An 18,062-nucleotide genomic window follows, 5' to 3' on the forward strand; every position below is an offset into this window, starting at 1 on the left:
CGTCAGCCTTCCTTCCCTGCCTGTGACCCGCCCTCACCGACGTTACGTCACACGAGGGCAGGACACAGGCAGAGAAGGAAGGCCCACGGCAGCTCAGTTGATCTGCCCTGCTGCGTTTTCGGCGATGTAAGCTCAATAGCGAAGAGAGGGCCCGGGTGGAGGGGGGCGGCGGTGGCGACCTCGGGGGGGGGGGGGGGGGGGGAGGGGAGGAGAAACATGGACATGGGGGGAGGAGGACATGGGAGGTACCAGAAGGAGGGGGGCCTTGGAGCTGGGAGGGAGGGACAGAGGGCCTTGCAGCTGGCAGGGAAGGAGAGGGGCCTTGGAGCTGGGAGGGAGGGACAGAAGGGGGGCCTTGGAGCTGGCTGGGAGGGAGGGACGGAGGGGGGCTCTTGGAGCTGGGAAGGCATTGGGCCTTGGAACTGGGAGGGCAGGCAGGGGGCCTTGGAGCTGGGATGGGGGGGAAGGAACGGAGGGGGGCCCTTGGAGCTGGGAGGAAATAGGGCCTTGGAGCTGGCAGGGAAGGAGGGAGAGCAGGGGGCCCTTGAAAACCCCCATACCAATACTTGCCTGTTTTAATGGGCTTAACAGCTAGTATCCCATTATCCAAGCTATAACATCTCTCAGATGAATGTTTTACCAGAGCAAATAAAAGCCACAGTGATTTGCAGAGATAGATACTCGTGTTAAGACATTTTACAGATGGCAGTACACTTTCAGCTGTACCCCAGACCCCGTGCTAGAACCACCTCTGAAAGTTTTGTCCTACCTCTTACCTGCATTCTCAATGAGGAAGCAGAGACAGAAGAGGGAGGAAAGGCCAGATCTGCAGTCTCTAGCTCTGGATCTAGAACCTGTGGAGAAACAAGTGAAAAGCTCTTATAAGGAAGAAATGGAAGTTTGTAAAAAAAAAAAAAAAAAAATAGGCTAAAAGAAAACCAGGCGCAGCAGCACTTCAGCCTGCCATGGAGGATATCCAGCTATGTCTTCCATGACATGGAAGGAAAAACCGCACCGGCTAAATCAAACGGCTCGATTGTGCCAAGAAAAAAAGGCACAAAAAAAGGTAAAGACCCGACTGCACAACCTAATAAGGCGGCCGCTGTCAAAAAGAAAAGAAACTTAAAAAGTGGAAAAAAAAAGCAAACTAAGAAAAGAAAGGAAAAAAAATAAAGGTTTTTGTTTGTGTGTGGGGGAGGGGGGGAAGGAAGCGAAAACGCTTCACCGTCACTGAAGGCTCTTTCCCGAGCACAAACAGAGCAACAGAAATTCCTGCCGCTCCTCAATGCAGAAAAAAAGAAAACTGAGATACACGCTCGCGCGGCAGCCAATCAGTCCGTGTATGCGCAGTGCGTTGCTGCATGCATGCCAGAAGGCTCTGGCAAATCTTTTGCGTTCTGCTATTTTTTCATGCGGCTCGTCGTCCCAGTTGTGAGAACAACTCAGCCGGCTTGTCCTCGGAGAACAGTCATTTCTTTCAGGTCAGCTGAGACTGGAGGTGTTTATGGACTTGTGACTCTGGGCAAGTCACTTAACCCTCCACTGCCTCAGTACAAAAATTTAGATTGTGAGCCCACTAGGAACAGAGAAAGTACCTGTATATAACAAATGTAACTGCTTTGACTGTACCACAGAAAGGCTGTATATCAAATTCTACATTTTTGTTTTATTTCACATCTGGGGAGGGAATTCCCATCATCATTCAATAGTGACATCTATTGTATATGAGGAGAGGTGATGACCTAGAGTTCTCATGCTTACCAGGGAGAGGGCAGTTTGCGTGCAGTGCAGCAGTGGATCAGGCAGCAGTGAGATGTGGATACACTCTGGGATTGTTATTGTCCCTCCATCTAGGTCAGCAATAATCACATCCAGCTGCAGAACACAAAGAACAGAAGGCTCGTCACTGTGAGCATGACAGGTAAACCCTTTGCCAGATGTCTTGCTCTGTGATACCATCACTCACATGGGCTTCCAAGTGTGCTGTCATCTTAAAACAGTGACTGCAGGTATGCAACTAATCTTTTTTGTCAAAGCTATGCATTCTTCACAGTCACAATAATGGAATTAACTAGCTAAGAGTTGAGGTAGAAAAACTATGGCACAAGTGAGAAAAAAATAATGCCAAAAAGCTTGTGTGTATGTAGCATGATTTTTTTTTTAACCAGTTAACAATGGAGACGAGACATCCCAATGAACTGGCAGAGAATTACAAAGTTACCAGTTTAAATCCAGGTCAAGTCAAGAGTGACCAAAATTATTGAACGCCTACACAAATGAACTCTCTTCTAGTCAGGATGTACTAAACAAAATGTCATCACTCTAAATAAATAAATAACCAGCATTCCACTGTTTGCATTTTCAGCATAAGCACAACAGACGACATAGGTGCAGAAGCACAGAAAAGGACTATGAATGACGTAGCAAAGCCATCAAGGTTGGTGTCTCTGTTTATTGGCTCCAGTTTTCCACAAAAGGCTTATGCCTCAGCAGGATAAGACAACAACCCTTTCAGTCCCCTTCATTGGGGATCATTCATAATGCCAATCTCCCACTAGGATATGAGAGCCTGGCAAAGGTCCAGTGGAAGGAAGACATTAAAATTAACATGAATAATCAACTGTATTAATGGTGAGCCTATACTACTAGGGATGCCCTGCTGGAACAATTTCCTGACATAGTAGCTCCCATGCTCCCCTGGCTGCAGCTTCAACATTCTCTCCAGGCTTATAAACCATTTCCTTCTGCCACTTCATCAACTCTCTTATGAAAATCAGATTCTGGTTTAAAAAAAAAACCCGAGGGGGTTTCTTTGTCAGCATAAGTGGGAGAGAGGTGTGAACTAGGTCCACGTGGAACGTCAACAGATAGACCACTGGAGAAATGTAAGGAAAATCTCTCTAAGTACATCAACAGATACCTAATATAAGCTTCTACCGCAGTTTTATGTAATCCTTGTACTTCTCAATAAAACCAACCCAGAGGTCTGAGATGACTGCTGGACAGGCTGTGACACAAGAGGGTGTTAGTGTCCCAAACTGATGCCCCGATGTTCAAAAGCAAAATGTTGGTGCTAATGGCCTCTAGAGCCCGACTGCGCCTGCATTTGCTTGTGCTGAACGCTCAGAGTCGACAAGCACATGAAATGAGATCACCACCTCTGAGCAGGAGCATGCAAATGCATGCAAAAGAAGTTATCCCGTATTCCTCCCCAAAGCTCAGCAAACAAGGGTGCTCCTCCCACGGAAAACCCTAGGCCATCTCAGAGCTGGCGTTACAGTTTGCCGAGCCATGGGGAGGGGATAACCTGTGAAATGAAAGCCCTGGTGGTCCGGTGGACCCCCGACTCCCCAAACACATAAGGGCCTGGTGGTCCGTTTGACTCCAGCCCCCCCCCCCCCCCCCAAAGGCCTTATCCCCACCTTAAAAATATTTAACACCCTGGTGGTCCAGTAGAACCCCCCTGGTCAGGACTCTGAACCCCCTCCCCCCAAAGGGCTAGCCCTGGTGGTCTAGCAGTGGCCTCCTACCTTGAAGGAGGGTCTAGGTGGAGCAGGTGGGGGGAAGAGGGGGTGGTGGTTGGGAGGCGAGGATAGGGGAGGGCAGACTTATACGGTCTGTACCAGAGCCGGTGATGGGAGGCGGGACTGGTGGTTGGGAGGCGGGAAATACTGCTGGGCAGACTTATATGGTCTGTGCCCTAAAAAGGACAGGTACAAATTCAAGGTAAGGTATACACATATGAGTTTGTCTTGGGCAGACTGGATGGACCATGCAGGTCTTTTTCTGCCGTCATATACTATGTTACTATGTTCCTCCTGCTTAGCACCTCCTCAAAATGGCGGTGCCCTGCCCAGCGCATCCTGGGATACACTGGGCAGGAGACTCCCTTATATGGTAGTTAAACCCTGCCCAGTGTATCTCAGGATACACTGGGCAGGGTACCGCCATTTTGAGGCGCCGCCCAGCAGGAGGAGTGGATCCTAGTCCCTCCTCCTCCAAGATAGGAGGGAGTTGGGAGGGCCACTGCTAGACCATCAGGGAGGGGGGGTTGAAGTCCTGGCCAGAGGTTCCACTGGATCACTAGGGTGTTATTTATTTTCAAGGGGGTCTGGGTATCCACCACCACGCCCTCACATCTTGGGGAGGGGGTGAAGGGTCTGGGGTCCACTGGACCACTACGGCTTTTAGGTTTAACAGGTCAGGGCTCGTTTTAACTCACAGCTCTTGAGCGCATGCCTAGGTACAACCCTCCCCTTAATGCTCCAAAAACTCCATGTTCAACGCTATGTCCGCGCTTAAATTTGCACATCATTAGCGTTGAGCATGAGGGAGCTGGTCAGATGTACTGATTGGACAGTATTTCTCCAGCGCTGTTCCAAACAGCGCCAGAGTTTAGAGCAGCTGGACCTGAAATCTTTTTGGCAGGCAGTGCTTGACATTATATTACAGGATGTAAGCACTTGCAAGATTGTGTGTTAACGTTTGTGGGTTTTAGCACAGACTAAGGGAACAATAAGAATATCTGATTTGATAAATGTTCTGCTTTTGGCAGCTTGTCTCTCTAGAGCAGCCAACTGGAAAAAGCAACGTCCTCCTAGTTTGATGATTGCTATAAATTGATCTGATGGATTCATGCGATGGATATATTAACTGCATTGCTGTGGAAGCAAATGACACTATTTGCAGAGATATATTCTCTCTTTCTTTTTTTTTTTTAAAGTCTTTGGCTGAAAACATGGTCACAATGCATGCTGATGAAAGGAGAGCTCTGCTTCATCATTTGCTAGGCTCTCGCCTTTCTCCTTTTTGTTTATTCTTTTGTCTGACAGAAAAATTGCTTTATTTATATTTGCTGCTGTTTTTTTTTTGTAATGCAAATGCTGATGGTATAAGCTGTTTATACAGGCTGCAATATTCAAAACAAAACAAAAAAAAACATTTTAAAAAAGACTGGGAGGGTACTACCCAGCTATTGAAGGTCACGGTTGTCTGAATTATCTGCTCACCATCTCTCACAACTGAAGAGCTATAAGATGCATTTAGGATGCACCTGTGTTCCGGAAACTGAGGAAATGATGTCAGACAGTGTGACGTAATCCGCATAGTGCCGAGGAGCACTGGGGTTGATTGCATCTACAAAAATGCCACACGCTGATTCAGGGTCCTGCAGAAGCAAAATACTAACTAAGGCTACAGTGTAATGCAACCGCACACCAAACATATGAAGGGAGACTTGCCTTGCAGGCCTGAAATAATGACGAGGCAAGAATAAAGTGACAAACTTAAATATCAGTATAAACAGCATGAGCATGATCGAGTGGACCAACTGTTCAGAAGTGGAATGAAGCAGGGCAGTACTCGACTGAGAACTTTCCAGTGGCAGGACTAAGCTTGGCTGGAACAGGTTCAGCCTGGAGGAACCCTATAGCTACTGCAGAGGTCAGCGAGTTAGGCTGCTGCAGGAGAGGGAAGATCACATAAGGAGATCAAGGTGTTACAAACAAGTAAGGGCAATACATGGCCTAGATCTCTTGCTATTGAGGGGACAAACCTGAGAGATCTGGGGCACTAGGAAGGTAAAAGTATAGGAAGTAGACTTCCTTTTTTAAAAATTGTGCTGCATATTGAAGGCCCCAGTGTGGCCCATTGGAGGTCGTCCATGATCCACTGTTGTTCGTTGGAGAAGGGGGGAATCAAAGACTTAGCCTCCAAGAAAGGTGACACATTTTGTAAGACTTGGTCCCCATTCTGGGATACTCTCACTCCAGTGGCCAGAAGTAAAATTTTGAATTGTTAGGGGAAGGGTTTAAAAGGGGTTATGGGGGGGGGGGGGGGGGGAGAGAAGTAAAGGGGGGGAAGGGGGAAATTGAGGATAGACACATAAAAATACTATCCAGTTTGTGTTGCTTTCTATTTGGGTTTGTTTTGTACCATGTTAACCGTTCTGGATATTACTACTTAACATTTCTAAAGCGCTACTAGGGTTACGCAGCGCTGTACAATTTAACATGGAAGGACAGTCCCTGCTCAAGGAGCTTACAATCTAAAAGACAGGTGTATAATCTAAAGACAAGTGTACAATCTAAGAGACAAGTGTAGAGTCAATCTGATAGGGCAGATAGATTGGGGGGCATACTATATTTCTCGAAAGGTTAGGTGCCGAAAGCAGCATTGAAGAGGTGAGTTTTAAGCAGAGATTTGAAGATGGGTAGGGAGGGGGCTTGGCATAGGGGTTGAGGAAGATTGTTCCAGGCATAGGGTGAGGCAAGGCAGAATGAGCGGAGCCTGGAGTTGGCAGTGATGGAGAAGGGTACTGAAAGGAGGGATTTGTCCTGTGAGCGGAGGTTACGGGCGGGAACATAGGGGGAGATGAGGGTAGAGAGGTAGTGAGGAGTCGCAGACCCGGTGCATTTGAAGGTAAGGAGGAGAAACTTGAATTGTATGCGGTATCTGATCGGAAGCCAGTGAAGTGACTTGAGGAGAGGGGATATTAATAAACAGATTAAAAAAAATTGTGCTGCACTTGGGCCTCACAGGAGGAAGATATATCTGAGCCATAATAGCAAAGGAGATCAGTAAAAAATGTCTGCTTATCCTGCTGGGGCAAGCAAAACAGTAAACCTAGATCTTCTGAAAGAGTATGCACATGCTATACCATGTACAACTGCTGAAAAGCAATTCTTACGGATAGCATGACTTCCTAGAAACACTCTTCTCCTTACAATTGCTGACATTTGCTGAGCAAACAAAAAGTTGCAAAGTCAAAAAGACAGCACAACATAATAAAAGGATCTTCAAGGAGAACACAGTGTCCAGTTAAAACTGGTGGATACCTGGCTTAGAGGGTCTGCCTATAATCCACATGGCGTGCAACTTCAAAAGAGGAGAAAGATCAAAAGAATTCCGGTAGGCAGCTCCTCACCCCGATGAGAAAATATTTTCAAAATAAAGGGAGGGTCATAGTATTCTAATGCCAACGGAGAATGTCCTGAACGTGAGGAAGATGAACCAAGGAATGAACCTAGTATCCCGCCTCCAACAGTGGCCAAGCCAAGTCGCAAGTGCCTGACGGAATCTCAAAGAATAGCAAGATTCCATGCTACCAATCCCATTGATAAGTAGAGGCTTTCCTCACGTCTAACCTTAACAGCAGATTATAGAATTTTTCTCCAGGAACTTGTCTAAACCTTTTTTTTTTTAATCCAGATACACTAAATGCTCTTAGCACATCCTCTGGCAAGAAGTTCCAAAACTTAACTATTCGTTGAGTGAAAAAATAATCTATTTGTTTTAAAGCATTAGCATGTGACTTCATTGAATGTCCACTAGTCTTTCTACTTTTTTGAAAGAGTAAACAACTAATTCACACTTACTCGTTCTACTCCACCCAGGATTTGTAGACCCCAATCATATCTCCCCTCAGCCATCTTCTCGAAGGTGAAGCAGCCCTAACCTCTTTAGCCTTTCCTCATATGAAAGGAGTTCCATCCTTAATCGTTTTGGTCGCCCTTCTTTGAACTTTTTCTAATTCTGCTATATCTTTTTTGAGATACTGCAACCAGAATGGCACCCAATATTCAAGGTGAGGTCATTTCATGGAGCCAGAGGCATTATAATATTCTTTGCCTTATTTTCTATCCCTTTCCTAATAATTCCTAGCATTCTGTTTGCTTGTTTGGCCACCACTGCTGCTACATACAAAGCAGAAGATTTTAACAAGTTGTCCCATGATGGCACCTAGATCTTTTTCTTGGATGGTGACTCCTAATGTGGAACCTAGCTATGATATGGATTATTTTTCCCAATGTACATTACTTTGTATTTGTGCACATTAAAATTCATCTGGCATTTGGATGCCCAGTCTTCTAATTTCTTAAGGTCCTCCTGCAATTTCTCACAGCCCACAATGTGATTTATCAACTCTGAATAGTCGAGCTGCTTATGGTTCTTTAAGTTGCTGGAGTAGTTGTTAAAAGTGGAGGGAAGAGAGCAAAATTGTTATTGTTTGACCATTTGTTAATCTTTTTCTATACTCCACTGCATTTGTTTTGCCATTATATTTACTAATAAACAGATTCTTTAACAACAACTTTGAAATAGTTTTTTGTCATCTGCAAATTTTATCACATCACTCATTTCCATCTCCAGATCATTTAAACATGACAGTTAACACTGGTCCTAGTACAGATCACTAGGGCACTCCACTATTCCTCTTCCCCCATTGGCGTTTCAGAATCTAGACAAAATTGATGCTACAGGATCTCTGAGCAGGAGTAACACCTGTAGACCAAGAGGCCCGAGGTGCAGCTTGATTTTGATAGGTTACTCCCAGTATGCCTTTGCAGTAGCCTTTGACAAAATCATTCAACATTCTCTGAAGGAATGAAAGAGGTTGCTCCAGGACAGGTAAGGAAACAGAGATTTATCTGCTACCATGAACAGTGCGCACTAGTGTGACAACGGGAGGTTGCTACCCCGTGGCTTAAACACTCAAAGCATTCAGTGCAGAAAAATGTTTTCCAACAGGGGGGGTTGGGGAAGCGATAATCCAGAGCCCTGCATTTGAACTGGTGAACATGGAGATATTTGTGTCAGCTCAGTACTGGAAACATCATACAGAAGAGCAACAGGCTGAAGCTGATGGCAGAACAGTATCTTCTACATCCAGGAGTTAGTGAATCAGCTGCATCGATGGCAGCCTATCCTAGGATTCTGGTGAACCTTGTTCCTGCACAGGAGTTGTCAGCTTGAAGTTGGTGCCAGAGGACTACAGAGATTTTAGGTGGCACAGATGGAACAAGAGTAATGCCTGAGTGACTGAGTAGAGGCAGTGCCCTCGTCTTATGCACCAAGATGATGGTGCTTCTCAAAAATCTCACCCACTTTTTTGCCTGATTATACCCTACTTGTTTATAGAAATTGTTTTTTATAATTTATATACAGTGGGGGAAATAAGTATTTGATCCCTTGCTGATTTTGTAAGTTTGCCCACTGACAAAGACATGAGCAGCCCATAATTGAAGGGTAGGTTATTGGTAACAGTGAGAGATAGCACATCACAAATTAAATCCGGAAAATCACATTGTGGAAAGTATATGAATTTATTTGCATTCTGCAGAGGGAAATAAGTATTTAATCCCTCTGGCAAACAAGACCTAATACTTGGTGGCAAAACCCTTGTTGGCAAGCACAGCGGTCAGACGTCTTCTGTAGTTGATGATGAGGTTTGCACACATGTCAGGAGGAATTTTGGTCCACTCCTCTTTGCAGATCATCTCTAAATCATTAAGAGTTCTGGGCTGTCGCTTGGCCAACTCGCAGCTTCAGCTCCCTCCATAAGTTTTCAATGGGATTAAGGTCTGGTGACTGGCTAGGCCACTCCATGACCCTAATGTGCTTCTTCCTGAGCCACTCCTTTGTTGCCTTGGCTGTATGTTTTGGGTCATTGTCGTGCTGGAAGACCCAGCCACGACCCATTTTTAAGGCCCTGGCGGAGGGAAGGAGGTTGTCACTCAGAATTGTATGGTACATGGCCCCATCCATTCTCCCATTGATGCGGTGAAGTAGTCCTGTGCCCTTAGCAGAGAAACACCCCCAAAACATAACATTTCCACCTCCATGCTTGACAGTGGGGACGGTGTTCTTTGGGTCATAGGCAGCATTTCTCTTCCTCCAAACACGGCGAGTTGAGTTCATGCCAAAGAGCTCAATTTTTGTCTCATCTGACCACAGCACCTTCTCCCAATCACTCTCGGCATCATCCAGGTGTTCACTGGCAAACTTCAGACGGGCCGTCACATGTGCCTTCCGGAGCAGGGGGACCTTGCGGGCACTGCAGGATTGCAATCCGTTATGTCGTAATGTGTTACCAATGGTTTTCGTGGTGACAGTGGTCCCAGCTGCCTTGAGATCATTGACAAGTTCCCCCCTTGTAGTTGTAGGCTGATTTCTAACCTTCCTCATGATCAAGGATACCCCACGAGGTGAGATTTTGCGTGGAGCCCCAGATCTTTGTCGATTGACAGTCATTTTGTACTTCTTCCATTTTCTTACTATGGCACCAACAGTTGTCTCCTTCTCGCCCAGCGTCTTACTGATGGTTTTGTAGCCCATTCCAGCCTTGTGCAGGTGTATGATCTTGTCCCTGACATCCTTAGACAGCTCCTTGCTCTTGGCCATTTTGTAGAGGTTAGAGTCTGACTGATTCACTGAGTCTGTGGACAGGTGTCTTTCATACAGGTGACCATTGCCACAGCTGTCTGTCATGCAGGTAACGAGTTGATTTGGAGCATCTACCTGGTCTGTAGGGGCCAGATCTCTTACTGGTTGGTGGGGGATCAAATACTTATTTCCCTCTGCAGAATGCAAATAAATTCATATACTTTCCACAATGTGATTTTCCGGATTTAATTTGTGATGTGCTATCTCTCACTGTTACCAATAACCTACCCTTCAATTATGGGCTGCTCATGTCTTTGTCAGTGGGCAAACTTACAAAATCAGCAAGGGATCAAATACTTATTTCCCCCACTGTATATATATATTTTTAATATTGGTATCTTTTCTGTCCTGAGGAAGGGGGGGTAAGAGCTCCCCAAAGCTAGTCAATTAACAAATTAAGTTAGTCCAATAATAAAAAAATATTAACAAAAAAAAAACCAAAACCAAAAAAAAAAAAAAAAAAAAAAAAAGAGTATAATTTATAATTAAGTTAGATACCACTTTTTCTTTTTAAGTCTTCACTATAAAAAAAAAATGCAGCTTCTCAAGATCGAGAATCAAGTTCCTCAAAACAGAATGAATTGTAATGTAAGAACCATGCTCAGTGTCTTCATACACTATGGCCCTTGATGGAAGGTTTCAAACATAAGACAGATGCACAGGAAAAAGGATACAACTTGACATGCGTACATGTGAAAAACAATGCACAAACGAGAGAGAAGCTTAGAGATTCAAATTTGTGCATGAGAGAAGTATCACACAGAAACAGTCAAGGAAATACCACCAATCCAAGTCTCACCAGTTCCTGCGTTTCACTGCGGAACAGTGAATTGACACCGATTATAAAAGGTGTGGGAGTGCTGAGGACCTCTAGGAGCTGTGCAGGCAAAATTGGTACGTACGTGAAGCTGTGAAAGGGAAAATAAAATACCCATGAATTAGAGACTGGGGATACGTTCATGGGCCTGGACATCTTTCCTATCTAACATTTACCCTCTCTCTTACAATCCCTGCTCCTCATTGTGGCCATCTTCCCTGCTTTTAACAGATTCTTTTATCAAAACCTCCTCATCTCCTGGTAACTCTTTAAGAGTTCTTGTTAAAGAAAGGAGAGACACAAGGACAGACTGAAACACCACAGTAGAACCTGCAGATGAGATTGGGACAGCGAGCATAAGTAACGCTACAGATACAATGTTCACAGCTCCAAAGTGAAGCGAGCCTAACCGTCAAGCAACACCACCAATTCAAGGGTGCACCTGAGTTAAGCTCTAGAGGGAACCATGATCCATGCATGTCATTTCCCAGCTGATTAGCAGATAGGTTAAAAACAGGGCAAAAAGGTCAGACTGCTGCAAATGGATACAGAAAGGCTTATGTTTTCATCTTTAGACTAACAGCAAGTCAAAAAAGTTACCACCAGCTGAACTTATTGCTGAGGCTGAAGGTGGGTATCTGAAATCTTGTGTTCCTCTCTGAACCTTCTGCTACTGCTGAGGGAAGTAGGTGAAGAATCTCACTTCCTCATGGGATCTCTCCTTCTGTTTCATCTTGAGCTTACTGCTAAGGACAGAAGCACAAGAGCTTCCATTTCTGTCTCCTGCCTGCATTGCTTACCTGTACTTGAGGGGGAACATGAGTGCCATCAGAGCCCTGCAAGCATCTGTCAATCTCTGGTAACTGCTGGACAGGAAGAGGATCTTATGCTCATTAAGGGCAGCACAGAACAGGCATAGAACATTGGTTATACCTGTAGATATAAACATACAGAACATGATAAATACTTTCTACTGAGTCAGCGGAGAAATAAGTGAGTAGGAACCGAAAATGAGAACGGAAATCATGAAAAGGAATGGAGAAACAAAATGAAAACGGTGGGGGAGGGGGGGGGGGTAAAATTGGACAAAGATAACACAGAACGTAAACAGCTGTGTGAGGCAAATAAGGAAAAATGCTGCTACAGAGCAGTACTGGAGACCACCACCACTGCGGGGCAATACAGCGAGAAGCACTACTTTACTATAGTACTATACTTCCAGTGCAGACACTCCAGGGCTGCATTATTTGAAACACTGCACTCACAATGCTGACAGTACAGTCTAGTCCTAGTAGGGGCACTGCATTTCTCAACACATCACCCTTCCACTGCTGACGCAGCACGGCAGTACTAGCGCTGGCAGTATTAGAAAAGCAGTGCATCTAACCGTGTGGTGCCAACAGGGAAAGAGCACTGGTAGTACACAACAGTGCAGGGCAGCTCGGAGATGTACTGTTGAATGCACTATCCTTTCCATGTTACTTAGATAATAGTTTTCTATTTCCTAGAATGTCCCTAAAGAGAAATCTACTACATAATAAATGTAGAGGATGCGTACACTTGCAGGGCCGCCGAGAGGGGGGGACAGGGGGGACAAAATTCCCTGGGCCCAGGACTCCGGGGGAGGCCCGGCGCCACCACCGCCGCAGTCCGGCCCGCCCGCCGTCGCTCCCTGGCATTGAACTTAAGCACCTCACCTTCGAAAGCGCAGCAAGCAGCGGCAGACCACTCCTTCCTTCCGTGTCCCGCCCTCGCCTGACGTAACTTCCGCGAGGGTGGGACTACTACTACTACTACTATTTAGCATTTCTATAGCGCTACAAGGCGTACGCAGCGCTGCACAAACACAGAAGACAGTCCCTTCTCAAAGAGCTTACAATCTAATAGACAAAAAAATAAATAAAGTAAGCAAATCAAATCAATTAATGTGAACGGGAAGGAAGAGAGGAGGGTAGGTGGAGGCGAGTGGTTACAAGTGGTTATGAGTCAAAAGCAATGTTAAAGAGGTGGGCTTTCAGTCTAGATTTAAAGGTGGCCAAGGATGGGGCAAGACGTAGGGGCTCAGGAAGTTTATTCCAGGCGTAGGGTGCAGCGAGACAGAAGGCGCGAAGTCTGGAGTTGGCAGTAGTGGAGAACGGAACAGATATGAAGGATTTATCCATGGAGCGGAGTGCACGGGAAGGGGTGTAGGGAAGGACGAGTGTGGAGAGATACTGGGGAGCAGCAGAAGGAAGGAAGGAGTGGTCTGCCGCTGCATGCTGCGCTTTCGAAAGTGAGGCGCTTAAGGTCAGTGCAGAGGGCCCGGTGGCGGGTGGCGGCCGGCAACTTCGGGTGGGGGGGGGGGGCCCGGGGACGGCCTTGTCCTGGGCCTGGCCCAGTCTCTCGGCGGCGCTGTACACTTAGAAAAAACAAAATGTCTGCTTTGGCGGATGATGGAATGAAGAGATGGCATCTTAGTGACAGACAGAAAGGATATGATACCTTACCTAGTTGTCTGAAAATGAGGGCAACACTGCAACCACTAACAGGAAGCGAATCATTAACTGGTGTCTGAATCACCTGACGATCCCCTGCTCCCAATGAGATAGTTCTCTGTAAAGAAAAAAAAAAAGTTTTACCTGCAGTCTGCAGGGGGCTTATCAAGAGCTCTCTTCTCCTTGCATACTCCAAAGACACACGAGTAACCTTACCCAAACATGTATAAACGGTGTAAAGATACCTTCAGCCCAAGGCAAGAATTAACCTTCTCAAACCCCAGGTCCATAATCACCTGAAAGCCATTAGCAACCTTTCCCACACACTATATAGAGATCTCAGTTTAAAAAAAAAAAAAAAAAAAAAAACCTAAATAACCTTCTTTATACAACGTATTTAGCAAACAGCCATGAGCAACCTTCTCTATACAATACATACCCTACATATCCTCAGCACAGAACTGTGACTAAACCAAATCTGCTTAGTAAGAATCCGTTCAGTATGAAGCAGTAGCCAAGCTAATATACCCCAAGATAAGGAATCTATGAAATTAAGGGAAAATGCAAGCAAGTTCTTATTCCCCAAAACATTTTGATATCAAGGGCATGTGCAGGACTAGCTTAAGGGGCAAACTAGTCAGGAAATGGCTCAGAAGACCCTTCACAGTGGCAGGATCTTGTTTCTTTTCTCCCACTTCTGGGTTGTGCTTCTAGGTATGGTGTCACAGAAATGCAGGCAGAAGCACAGCAGGAGCAAAGGAACATGCTCCAGGAACTGTGTAAAAAGATGAATCCAAGGGTGGAGTTTGGGGGCTGGTTACTACTGGAAAGGAGCAGACACTGGCAAATGCTGAGCATAGTGTGAAAAAGAAGCAGATGGAGAAGGATGGATATGATGAGGATAGATACAGGGTGGGGGTGGTGGGGGGAGAAAAAAGGGCATATGCAGGGGAAGGTTGAATCGACACACAGACTAGATGTTGAGCATTTTCATATTGTACTGTTGACGAAACACGACCCGTGTCAGGTCACTGATATACAAGATTGTGTGATTGATGTACAAGACTGACCTACGCTGTGGAATAAAAGGACTTGGCCCGTTTTTGAAAGCTCTTGGAAATCCTTTTTAAACCCAGATACGCTAACCCTATTACCACATCCTCTGGCAACAAATTCCAGAGCTTAACTATTCGTTGAGTGAAAAAAATACTTACTCTTATTTTAAGTATTTCCATGTAACTTCACTGACTGTGCCTTAGTCTTTATACTTTTTGAAATAATAAAAATAAATAAATTATTCATTTTTATCCGTTCTACACCAATCAGGATTTTGTAGACTTCAATTATATCTCCTCCTCATCCGTCTTTTCCAAGATACAGAGCCCGAACCTCTTCAGCATATCATATGAGAGGAGTTCCATTCCCTTTATCATTTTGGTAACTCTTCTTTGAACCTTTTCTAGTTCCACTATATCTTTGAGATAAGGTGATCAGAACTGAACACAATACTCAAGGTGATGTCGTACCATGGAGAAATACAGAGGTGTTATAATATTTTGCATCCCTTTCCTAATTACTAGCATCCTGTTTGCTTTTTTGGCCGCCGCACACTGGGCAGAAGATTTCAGCATATTGTCTAGATCTTTTTCTTGGGTGCTGACTCCTAAGATGAACTCTAGCATCAGGTAACTATGACTTAGAGAACAGGAAACTAAGGAAGAAAGAATATAAAATGGGACAAATGAAGAATGGACTAATGTGGAGTGGAGGAGTGGCCTAGTGGTTAGGGTGGTGGACTTTGGTCCTGGGGAACTGAGGAACTGAGTTCGATTCCCACTTCAGGCACAGGCAGCTCCTTGTGACTCTGGGCAAGTCACTTAACCCTCCATTGCCCTATGTAAGGTGCATTGAGCCTGCCATGAGTGGGAAAGCACAGGGTACAAATGTAACAAAAATAAAATAGATACTATTGGAGATTCTACATGGAATGTTACTACTATTTGAGATTCTACATGGAATGTTGCTATTCCACTAGCAACATTCCATGTAGAAGGCTGCGCAGGCTTCTGTTTCTGTGAGTCTGACGTCCTGCACTGCAGGACGTCAGACTCACAGAAGCCTGCGCGGCCACATTGGTGATCTGCAAGGGCCGACTTCTACATGGAATGTTGCTAGTGGAATAGCAACATTCCATGTAGAATCTCAAATAGTAGTAACAGTGGAAGAGTGGCCTAGTGGTTAGGGTGGTGGACTTTGGTCCTGGGGAACTGAGGAACTGAGTTCGATTCCCGGCACAGGCAGCTCCTTGTGACTCTGGGCAAGTCACTTAACCCTCCATTGCCCCATGTAAGCCGCATTGAGCCTGCCATGAGTGGGAAAGCGCAGGGTACAAATGTAACAAAAAAATATATATATATATCATAGAGACAGGGGTGGCTTAGAGAGGGAAGAGGAGAGTGGGGGTAATTTGGTTAGAGCAATGCACTCCTATGGAGAGTTTTTACGTTTACTAAAAACTTGCTATTCTGCACATTCCAAACAAGTGGATCTAAAGCAGTGTGGGTGAGGGATGATTATTTAGGGCGTATAGTTTAATTCTTTATTATTATGGAGATAGCTTTTGTAGCTGTGAATTGTGGGTTGAAAAGCTGTGTCTATGAGAGCAGGCGTAGCTTTTTTTTCCCCCTTCAAAAACAAGCCAGAAGCCTGAACTCTCTTGCGAGGGGGGGGGGGCACTGATGCTGGGAGCCTGGAGTTAGCTCCCGTAGGCTCCGGGATTCTCTTCTCTGCAGCCCCCGCTTTCTTGCCAGGGGCAGGACAGGGCAGCAGCAGCAGCACAAGAACTCCTGCGGTTCTCCATCATCTCTTCCTAGACCCGGGACAGCTGAAGCAGGATCTTTTCCTCCCACATGCAGGGACTCATCAGCTCCCTACAGCCTTTCAGTCACATGTTTTTGTGTTCTGGTTAAAAAAACAGTTCCTCTGCCCTGATATTTTGATGTGGAGCTCACTCAAATTTAACGGGAGGTCTGGAGCTGCCAGAACAGACAGCTCCAGATCTCCCATTAACTTTTCCATGGTAAAGCTAGGGACTGCTTCTCTGCATCGGGTAGGAAAACAGTTGTGCATCGCCTTGCAATCACATTTGTATAGTAATTAGCTCATTGTAATAGCTTTGCATTCTGTTTTTTTTTTTTTTAGCTGCTACCGTGATAGGAAAAGAGCTGAGAGAGAGAGAGAGAGATGACAGACTCTGGGGTGGAGAGGAGGGGAAAGAGGAGTGCTGGAAAGGAGCCTTGACTTATACAAGGGTCACAGCAGTTTGGGCCATTTTTAGACCCAAAATTGGCCTCGACTTATGTATGAGCATATACAGTATGTGTTACACCCACAGGCCACCTATAAATGCTTCCCCAAACACAGCTAAGGGCAAGATTGTTGGATTAGGTACATGTGGTCATGTTAATATTGCACTAAAGAACAAAATATTTTCAGAATGTGACATTCTACATATAGGGACACAATAAAGCTGCATTAAACCCAAGGAAGCACACAAGAGCAAATAATAAAAAAACATTAAAAAAATGCATAGTAAAGACAGCAGATAAGACCAGTCTGCCCAGAAAGGCAGCCAGGGTTGTACCTGCGACTCCATGTGGATTATCTCCCCCATCCCCCACACGCATACTTTGTCTTTAAGGTTATAACTGGCATCCAGTGCAGTCAACACCCTTCTATGTCTCTCTTTATTTTTCATTCTTTAAAGTGTGGAAGTTATTTTAAGTTTTACTGTGAACGGAAATTATCTATATTTTATTCCATTCTCTTGCCATATAGGGAATCTGTGTTTATCCCGTCTGTTTTTGACATAACCACACATAATGCTGTGTATGAGAGTAGGTGGTTGGTAGTAAGGAAAATCTATCAGATGAGTGGCACAACATAAGACAGAATAAAATACAAAAAAAAATTGTTCATACCAGTCCATCATCATCCAAGTCATCAGGCTGGGACAAGACACAGAGATAGCATAATAAGTGAGGTACGATAAACACAGAACACAGTATTGACACCAACACACAATGAAAGTAAGACAGAGGAGAACCACATTCACTGTTTTACCTCAGGGGCCCTGCAGTATCTACTACCCCTCATTCCCAACTGTTCAATCATAGCAGACCAGAGGAAGAACAGCTACTCAAGCATCACCTGCTGCTCCCTCACAGGGTTAATTTATGCTCACCAAATTCCAAGCCACAGTTACCCTCATAAAAATACAGGTCAGGCTGAGCCAGACTAAAGTCTATAAAGCCCAACAGCCCTTCTCCAACAGTGGCCAGCCTGAGTCACAAGTACGCAGCAGACCCTGAAAGGCAGTTCAAATTTCTCACAGTTCATTTCCAAGGATAAACACTGGCTTCCTAAAGTCTGTCTGGCTAATTTTAAGAACTTTTCCTCCAGGAATCTGTGAAAACCTCTTGAACTCCACTAAGTTAACAGATTTCACAGCTTAATTTTGCACCGTGTAAAATAAAAAAAATACTTTC

The 18,062-nt window shown here is 45.1% G+C and overlaps 1 protein-coding gene across 6 annotated transcripts in view; it reads right to left on the bottom strand.

Annotated features, from left to right (window-relative positions):
* SBF1 (SET binding factor 1) overlaps positions 1-18,062 on the bottom strand; it is a 186,186-nt gene that overhangs the window by 86,839 nt on the left and 81,285 nt on the right. For all 6 annotated transcript variants that reach the window (XM_030217005.1, XM_030217006.1, XM_030217002.1 and 3 more), the window contains exons 6-10: positions 13,528-13,633; positions 11,842-11,974; positions 11,024-11,132; positions 1,762-1,875; positions 777-854 (exon numbers count right to left, since the gene is read on the bottom strand). In XM_030217005.1, coding sequence (XP_030072865.1) covers positions 777-854; positions 1,762-1,875; positions 11,024-11,132; positions 11,842-11,974; positions 13,528-13,633 — 540 coding nt within the window. The remainder of the gene's footprint in view (positions 1-776; positions 855-1,761; positions 1,876-11,023; positions 11,133-11,841; positions 11,975-13,527; positions 13,634-18,062) is intronic.

Source organism: Microcaecilia unicolor, chromosome 10 (genome assembly GCF_901765095.1).
Source record: "Microcaecilia unicolor chromosome 10, aMicUni1.1, whole genome shotgun sequence".
Taxonomy (NCBI): domain Eukaryota; kingdom Metazoa; phylum Chordata; class Amphibia; order Gymnophiona; family Siphonopidae; genus Microcaecilia; species Microcaecilia unicolor.